Consider the following 8,817-nt stretch of genomic DNA (forward strand, 5'->3'; position numbering starts at 1 on the left):
CTCCCCCAGTTTAGCTGCTCAAGCCCGGAGCAGTTGAGGCAGTGCCCAAGGTCATACAGGAGAGAGATTCAAATCCTGAGCTCCCGACTGCTCAGGGGACCCCAGACCCCATCCAGCCACTCAAGTGCTTCCAAGCTGCTCCCCTCCACCACCCCCAAACTTGAATCCTGTCGCAGCCATCAGCTGTGTCCTTGGAAAAGTCATATCCCCTCCCTGATCCACAGCTTCCTCATTCATTGCCAAGTGGTGTCAAAAGACACAACCCTCCCATGCCACAGGGAGGGGTCTCCCGTGTCTTTGATGTTCTCAAGGCGTCGGCACCTCCATCCAGCACTGGAGGCTCTTCTCTGATCTCTCCTCACCCCCTCCCGTGCACAGACCGCCAGGTCCCAGGAGACGCTGAGCAGAAGCCCTGTGGGGTTTTTTGTGTTTCTTTTTAAAGAGTCAAGGTCTCGCTCTGTCACCCAGGCTGGAGCGCATTTGTGTGAACACGGCTCGCTCATGGCTCACGGCCTCAAACTCCTGGTTTCCAGCCTCAAGCAGTCCTCCCATCTCAGCCTTCTGAGTCACTGGATTACGGGTGCATGTCACCATGTCCAGCTAATTGTGTTTAAATTTTTTAAAAAACAAGATCTTGCCGAGTACAGTAGCTCACACCTGTAATTCCAGCACTTGAGAAAGCCGAGGTAGGCAGATCACTTGAGGTCAGGAGTTTGAGACCAACCTGGCCAACATGGCAAAACCTGGTCTCTACTAAAAATTTAAAAAATTAAAAAAATTAGCCAGGCTTGGTGGCACGTGCCTGTAATCTCAGCTACTTGGGAGGCTGAGACAGGAGAATCGGTTGAACCTGGGAGGTCGACGCTGCACCAAGCCCTGCACCGAGGTTGTGCCACTGTACTCCAGCCTGGGTGACAGAGTGAGACTCTGTCTCAAAAAAAAAAAAAAAGATCTTACCCTTTTCCAGGTGAGTTTCAAACTCCTGGCCTCCAGCAATCCTCCTGCCTCAGCCTCCCCAAGTCACATGGGCCACCACGTGTGGCCTCATGGCATCTTTGACCTGGACTCCTGTTTACCAGCCTCCCATCACACCCAGAATCCACACCACCACTGCCATGTCCTTGTCCCTTCAGCCCTCCCCAACCCTGGGGCCTTGCTGTTCTTGTCTGTTCTGTACAGCCACCTCTCAAGGCCCTACAAGGCTGAACCTGGGGCAAGTGCGTAAACAAACCTCCCCTCTGACCCAGTCTACTGCTGGGACCTTGGGACAGGAGCTGCCTCCCTTAGTCTCAGAGCCCCCCAACCTTGCCAGGTACTGTCCCTGCTATGTGTCCTGTCTGGAGACACCCCGTAAATAACTCCAGCCCAGATAGTGCCTCTCACTACTTAGGTTCTCACAGGAGAAAGGTTGCCATCTTCATGGCGGGGTGGAAGAGAATTGCCTGTGTGGCTTCTAAAAACACTCAACCACTAGCTGTGTGGCCTTGGCAAGATAGCCTTCCCTCTCTGATCAGCCATTTATTTGTTACCAACTGGAGTCAGCAGCCCCTACCCGCAGCCCCAACTGGATGCTTCTGAGGGTTCAATGATAAAATGGGTTGCGGGCCCACTCTATGCCTGGCAGCAAGCCAGACAGCAATACATTGTGGGGTTACATTTACCATTTCTTCCAATAGGGCTGGGCTGGTAACTACTGGAAAAATTGTAGCGATTATATTTATGGTTATTTCTTCAATCCCACCCGGCATAGGGTAAGCACCAGACTTGAGGCGGTGAGTCCTGGGGAGGCTTTGAGAAGGAAAAGGGCTTTGCCAACGGTTTGGTTGTCTGAGGGATGGGCTTGGGGACCATCCAGCCCCCGGGACTTCAGGGAAACTCCGGCTCCCAAACCAGCTGCCGTGTGCGTGGTCGGGGTCTTCCACACAGCTAGAAGGGGGCACAGCTGGGGACTCAGCTATATCTTCCAGCCGTCTTTGGGACATTTTCTTCCTTAGGATCAGGTGTGTCTTGCCCTGAATGTGAGGCCCTGCAGGGTCTGAATGTCTCAATTATTCCCCCAACACTCCAACCTCCATCTGGGCCTTTTTTCCAGGCTATTCTCTCTGCCTTCACTGCTGGGGCCACTGTCCTGTGTAGGCACCAAGGCCTGACCATGCCACCCGGAAGCCCCAACCTGGGACAACTCTCCCCCACCTGCCTCTGAGCCCTCCATGGTGACTCTTGTTCCCCAAACCTTATCCTTCTCCCCATTACACAGAAGGGAAAGCTAAGGCTCCGTCACTCAAATCCAAAGCCAGACGGACTCCAAGCCGTCCCACCCCTATCCCAGACAGCACAGGCCCCTGCTTTCCCCCATGGGTGCCCCTTGAAGGCCAGGTTGCCCCCACCCTCCACAAGCCTTAGATGGTGAAAAGAAGGAAGGCCAGTTCTCTTCACCCCAAGTCGGAAGTGGGACTGGAGGGGGGGTACCCTAGAGAAATGACATGCCGCTCCCTGTGCCAGCTTCTGCTTTCTGGCATGGCTGTGGTCAAGCCTGAGTCAGTCCCACGGGACCACGGAGCCGGGTCTGGAGCATCGGGCTCAGGAGCTTGAGGGGGAAGGATCAAGGGGCAGGACGTGGGGGTTGGGCGTGAGGGAGGTCACGGGCCAGGCTGGAGGGAGGGAACCTGGCCACACAGGGCTTGCCCACTCTCAGGGGGCTGAACATTTGTTACTCCCCCAACACCCCAGCCTCCATCCCATCCCCAGCCTCCATCCGACGTCACCCCGTTAGATCACAGGCCCACTCTGAGAGTGGGTCCCAGGCCTCAAGTCCCCTAGCCGCCCCCAGAAAGTCTAGGAGTGCATGGACACACCACCATTCCTCTCAGCCTCTTTGTGTCTATCTCAAAGACCCCACCTCACCTCCCCTAAAGGTCCTCTTGCGCCAGGGCTCACATGCCTAGGCAGGGCTGATTGCCAAGGGGCCCAGTGACCTCGTGACTGGGGACCCAGCACCTGGCAGGGGTGGGGGTGGGACACCCAGAGGGAGGAGTGGAGGAGGGAGGGACGCTGGCTCGGGGCCCAGGGGCGTGGGCACCGGGAGGCGGGCCCGGGTTAGGGTGGCCCTGGTTAAAGGCGCTCATTTCCCAGGCAGCCGCCCCAGCCGCCACACTTTTGCCCCGCAGCGATGTCCCTGTCGCCACTTCTGCTGTTCCTGCCACCGCTGCTGCTGCTGCTGGACGACCCCACGGCAGCGGTGCAGGCGTCCCCTCTGCAAACGTTAGACATCTTTGGGAATGGGCCGCCAGTTAACTACAAGGTAGGGACGGCGACAGGGCGGGCAGACTGGAGGGGACAGGCGCCCTGTCGGGGCAGGCGGCTCCTTCTTTCTCCCCAGACTTCACAGGGGAAGACCAGGGCCCCGACTGGAAAAACCCCGTTCATTTCCCGGCACTGCGGCCAGAGTCCCTCCGTGCCGTTTCGCTTTCGCATCCCGCATCTGAGACGCGCAGTTGCTTCCACCGCCTCGTCCCGCCCAAGGGTTCATTGAGCGCCTATTGTGTACTTTTGGGGCAGGAGCTGGGGTCTCCTTTTATGGTCCAGGGCACAAGTTCAGCAGCTGGCCGAGGGCCACCGGCATGCGTTCTTGCTGCTACCCCTGGTGCATTCATTCCAGCCAGGGCAGGGCTTGCGTGTCTCTGGGACCTATTAGGCAAATGCCCTAGAAGCTGAGCGACTTGCTCAGGGATCCAGCGACACGGGCCGCCCGCCACCCCTCAGCTGAAGCCGGAAGTCAGCACCTATTAGGTGCCGCCTCTGTTTGGTCGGACTTGGAAAGGGTTCACGTGGGTTCCTTGCTCAGCTCAGAGTCAAAGTCTCCTGGTGGAGTGGCAAGAAATGGGCATGGGCCAAGGCCGGAGGCGGTGGCTCACACCTGTAATCCCAGCACTTTGGGAGGCCGAGGCGGGCGGATCACGAGGTCAGGGGATCGAGACCATCCTGGCTAGGCTAATACGGTGAAACCCCGTCTCTACTAAAAATACAAAAAAATTAACCGGGTGTAGTGGCCGGCGCCTGTAGTCCCAGCTACTCGGGACTGTAGTCCCAGCTACTTGGGAGGCTGAGGCAGGACAATGGCGTGAACCCGGGAGGCGGAGCTTGCAGTGAGCCAAGATGGTGCCAGTGCACTCCAGCCTGGGCGACAGAGAGAGACGCTGTCTCAAAAAAAAAAAAAAAAAAAAAAAAAAAAAAAAAAAAAGTCTCAAAGTCAAGATTCCACCTGGCAAGTTCTGGAAGGTGTGCAAGATGAATTGCCTATGACAGCCCCCTTTCTACAAGAATACCAAGTGGGGTTCAGAGAAGTGGGGAACTGCCCAGGGCTACACCTGCCTCACACCCCTTCCTAATCCACAGATGGGCAATCTATACCTGCGGGGGCCCGTCAAGAAGTCCAACGCACCGCTTGTCAACGTGACCCTCTACTATGAAGCACTGTGCGGTGGCTGCCGCGCCTTCCTGGTCCGAGAGCTTTTCCCAACGTGGCTGATGGTCATGGAGATCCTCAATGTCACGCTGGTGCCCTACGGAAATGCACAGGTGCATGGGCGCTGGGGAAACTGAGGCACGTGGGCAGGGGAGCAGGGGACCCAGCCTGCCAGCCAGCTCTCACCCTGCTGCCTTGTAGGAACAAAATGTCAGCGGCAGATGGGAGTTCAAGTGCCAGCATGGAGAAGAGGAGTGCAAACTCAACAAGGTGGAGGTGAGCATCCCCAGGGCCCCACACCGGGGTGGGGGAAAACCGTCCGATGTACAGGAGGTAAATATGAGGATGCCAGCTCTGTCTTCTGCCTCGTGTGCTCCCATTTAATCACATCTTTATTCCCTATCTCCTGGGTGGGTACTGGTGATTATTACGAGAGGGTGTCAGGGTACCCTGGGCCCCCTTCATGCCCTCTCCTGCCCCCTCTCCAAACCCCAGGCCTGCCTGTTGGATATGCTTGACATGGATCTAGCCTTCCTGACCATTGTCTGCATGGAAGAGTTTGACGACATGGAGAAAAGTCTGCCACTAGTGAGTGACGCCCCTCACTCCCCACGAGGAGGGGGACAAGGGTGGTAACCTTCCCTACACCCAGGCAGACTCAAATTCAAGTCTCAGCCTTGACCACTGCTGTCTGTGCAGCCCAAGAAAACAACTACCCTTCTTTATTTTATTTATTTATTTATTTTTTTCTTGAGACGGAGTCTCGCTCTGTCACCCAGGCTGCAGTGCAGTGGCACAATCCCGGTTCACTGCAACCTCCACCTCCCGGGTTCAAGTGATTCTCCTGCCTCAGCCTCCTGAGTAGCTGGGATTACAGTTCTGTGCCACCATACCAGGCTAATTTTTGTATTTTTAGTAGAGACAGGGTTTTACCATGTTGGTTAGGCTTGTCTTGAACTCTTGACCTCGTGATCCGCCCGCCTAGGCCTCCCAAAGTGCTGGGATTACAGGCATGAGCTACTGGCTCTGTGCCCGGCCGTTTTTTTTTTTTTTGAAACAGGGTCTTGCTTTGTCACCCAGGCTGGAGTGCAGTGGTGCGATCTTGGCTGACTGCAACCACTGTCTCCTCGGTTTAAGTGATCCTCCCACCTCAGCTTCCCCAGTAGCTGGGACTACAGGCGCGCACCACCATGCCCGGCTGATTTTTGTATTTTTAGTAGAGACAGCATTCACCATGTTGGCCAGGCTGGTCTCAAACTCCTGACCTCAAGTGATCCTCCTGTCCCAGCCTCCCAAAGGATTACAGGTGTGAGCCACCACGCCTGGCCCCAGCCTCCCCTCTTGAAACTTCCATCTCTGAATCAGGGGAATGAATGCAGGTCTCTTAGGAGCATGAGTGATCACGGAGGACTTACTGGAGGAGGCATTTCTGAGCTGGTCATGGAAGGATGAGCAGGAATGTGCAGAGACACAGATGATAGGATGTGGAGATGATAGGACAGACCCCACCTACTTCCTCAGGGGATTGTGAAGAATGACTTCCAGAGAAGTGACTCATCGGCTCCAATCATTTATTCATTCATCAAACATCTGGGTCACCCAGCCAGACATGGTGGCTCACGTCTGTAACCCCAACACTTTGGGAGGCCGAGGCAGGCGGATCACAAGGTCAGGAGATCGAGACCATCCTGGCTAACACAGTGAAATCCCGTCTCTACCAAAAATACAAAAAATTAGCCGAGTGTGGTGGCGGACGCCTGTGGTCCCAGCTACTCGGGAGGCTGAGGCAGAAGAATGCCGTCAACCCGGGAGGCGGAGCTTGCAGTGAGCCGAGATCGCACCACTGCACTCCAGCCTGGGCGACAGAGCGAGACTCCGTCTCAAAAAAAAAAAAAAAAAAATTCCGGGTCACCCAAGAGGCCTCACCTAGCGATACCCTAGTCCTGCAGGGTTAGATCAGGGCTGAGAGAGTGGCAAGGAGGAGAGGGCACTGAGGAGACACAGTGGACGGAGGAGGAAGGGTGTTCCTGGCAGAGGGATCAGCCTGTGTGGAGGCCCTGAGTAAAGTGAGATACCATGGGGGTCAGAGACAGTGGGTCTGGTCTTAGGGATGAAAACAAGGGAGCTAGGAGGCAGGAGCAGCCTCAGCCCTGACTCAGGGGCCTCCACTCAAGCATGTATTGAGCGTCTGCTGTTTGTGGGCATTTTCGCATCGCTGTGAAGCCAACCCTCTTCTCAGTGACGAAACAGGCTTGACTCAGAGCTGGTGGGGGGACCGTTGAGATAACGGGGAGGAAGCTGAGGCAACCCCCTGCTCCCCACCCACCCAGTGCCTGCAGCTCTACGCCCCAGGGCTGTCGCCAGACACTATCATGGAGTGTGCAACGGGGGACCGCGGCATGCAGCTCATGCACGCCAATGCCCAGCGGACAGATGCTCTTCAGCCACCGCACGAATATGTGCCCTGGGTCACCGTCAATGGGGTAAGAATCTTTTTAGCCCTCAGCTTGACACTCATAGTCCCATGGAGTCAGGGATGGACCAGACAGAGGGACCAGGGATAAAGGAGCCCAGACAGAGTTTGCAGTGAGCCGAGATCGCGCCACTGCACTCCAGCCTGGGCGACAAGAGCAAAACTTGATGGCTTTGCATATGGAAAAGGGGCATTGGGGCTGGAGTTTTGAAAAGTGAGTAGGAGTCCATCAGGCAAAAAAATGTATGTATTAATTCGAAGTGGTAAACATTGATAGCCACCCCCGCTGGGACAGGTGTGCCACTGATTCGCGAGGCAGGAGGCGGGGGCCAGACTTGGGAACACGTGCAGCCCTTTCTGGGCTGGAACCAGGGTGCATGGGTTGGGGTAGCTGCTGGGAGTGTGTGACCTCTGTCTTGCTTTGTGCAGAAACCCTTGGAAGATCAGAGCCAGCTCCTGACCCTCGTCTGCCAGTTGTACCAGGTAAGCTGGGAGGGGAGCAGTGGGATTCAAGTGGTGGGGGTAGGGTCTGCTTCCAGGACTCCAACTTGTGGCCTTCCCCTCCAGGGTGAGAAGCCGGATATCTGCCCTCCCTCAACCCACTCCCTCAGGGGTGTCTGCTTCAAGTGATGGCCGGTGCGCTGTGGAGAGCTGATGCAAGGCAAGTGGGAACCCGGCTTCCTGCCTTTTTTTCTGATCCGGACCCTCGGCACCTGCTTCTTACCAACTGGAAAATTTCTATGCATCCCATGAAGACCAGATACACAAAATTCCACCCCATAATCACGAATCTTGCTCCACTAAGAACGGTGCTAAAGTAAAACTAGTTTAATAAACCCTTCTGGATGGTGTAATTAATTTGATAAGTCAGCCATTCCCCCTTCCCCAGGCCTGGCGAAACCCCCTCTCTACTGAAAATAGAAAAACTAGCTGGGCATGGTGGCGGATGCCTGTAATCCCAGCTACTCGGGAGGCTGAGGCAGGAGAATTGCTTGAACCTAGCAGGCAGAGGTTGCAGTGAGCCGAGATTGCACCACTGCACGCCAGCCTGGGCGACAAGAGCAAAACTCTGTCTCAAAAAAAAAAAAAGTGACTGGTTGTAGCCAGGCGAGGTGGCTCATGTCTATAATTGCAGTGCTTTGGGAGGTCGAGGTAGGAGGATTGCTTGAGGACAGGAGTTTGAGACCAGCTTTGGTTGGCATCAGAGCAAGACCCTGTCTTTACAAAACATGAAAATAGAAGGAATTAGCGGGGCATGGCAGTGAGCAACTGTGGTACTCGGGAGGCTGAGGCAGGAGGATCACTTGAGCACAGGAGGTCAAGGCTGCAGTGAGCCATAATTACGCCACTGCACTGCAGCCTGGGCCAGAGAGCAAGACTCTGCCTCTTTTTTTTTTTTTTTTTTTCTGAGATGGAGTTTCGCTCTTGTTGCCCAGGCTGAAGGGAAATGTGTGATTCAGCTCCCCACAACCTCTGCCTCTCCGGTTCAAGCGATTCTGCTGCCTCAACCTCCTGAGTAGCTGGGATTACAGACACATGCCACCACGCCCAGCTAATTTTGTCTTTTTAGTAAAGACGGGGTTTCTCCATGCTGGTCAGGTTAGTCTCGAACTCCTGACCTCATGATCCATCCGTCTCGGCCTCCCAAAGTGCTGGGATTACAGGCGTGAGCCACCGCACCGGGCCAAGACTCTACCTCTTAAAAGAAAAAGAAAGGAAAGAGCATGTTCAGTGTTATATTATTTCCTGCTGATGGACTGGTCAAATCATAGATGTATATATTCTTCCTTCAAAGAGGTGAGGCTTAATTCCACTCCCTACAAATACCTTTGTTTCTCTTTAATTTGAGATGGGGTCTAGCTGTGTTGCCCAGGCTGGT

The 8,817-nt window shown here is 55.2% G+C and overlaps 1 protein-coding gene across 1 annotated transcript; it reads left to right on the forward strand.

Annotated features, from left to right (window-relative positions):
- The first annotated feature begins 3,140 nt into the window (after positions 1-3,140).
- On the forward strand, positions 3,141-7,774 carry IFI30 (IFI30 lysosomal thiol reductase). Its single transcript, XM_015123340.3, has 7 exons — positions 3,141-3,301; positions 4,396-4,578; positions 4,667-4,741; positions 4,961-5,053; positions 6,796-6,948; positions 7,368-7,421; positions 7,506-7,774. Exons 1-7 carry the CDS (start codon positions 3,170-3,172, stop codon positions 7,566-7,568), a joined length of 753 nt encoding a protein of 250 aa, XP_014978826.3. The 5' UTR covers positions 3,141-3,169; the 3' UTR covers positions 7,569-7,774.
- Positions 7,775-8,817: the final 1,043 nt, after the last annotated feature.

The sequence above is a fragment of the Macaca mulatta genome, chromosome 19 (genome assembly GCF_049350105.2).
Source record: "Macaca mulatta isolate MMU2019108-1 chromosome 19, T2T-MMU8v2.0, whole genome shotgun sequence".
In the NCBI taxonomy this organism is placed as follows: Eukaryota; Metazoa; Chordata; class Mammalia; order Primates; family Cercopithecidae; genus Macaca; species Macaca mulatta.

Excerpts from the sequence above, each read along its gene's own strand:
- IFI30 (XM_015123340.3), top strand. The coding sequence starts at position 3,170 with ATGTCCCTGTCGCCACTTCTGCTGTTCCTGCCACCGCTGCTGCTGCTG. Across the intron at positions 6,949-7,367 it reads CCTGGGTCACCGTCAATGGG|AAACCCTTGGAAGATCAGAG; the intron begins GTAAGAATCTTT and ends TGCTTTGTGCAG. Across the intron at positions 7,422-7,505 it reads TCGTCTGCCAGTTGTACCAG|GGTGAGAAGCCGGATATCTG; the intron begins GTAAGCTGGGAG and ends CTTCCCCTCCAG.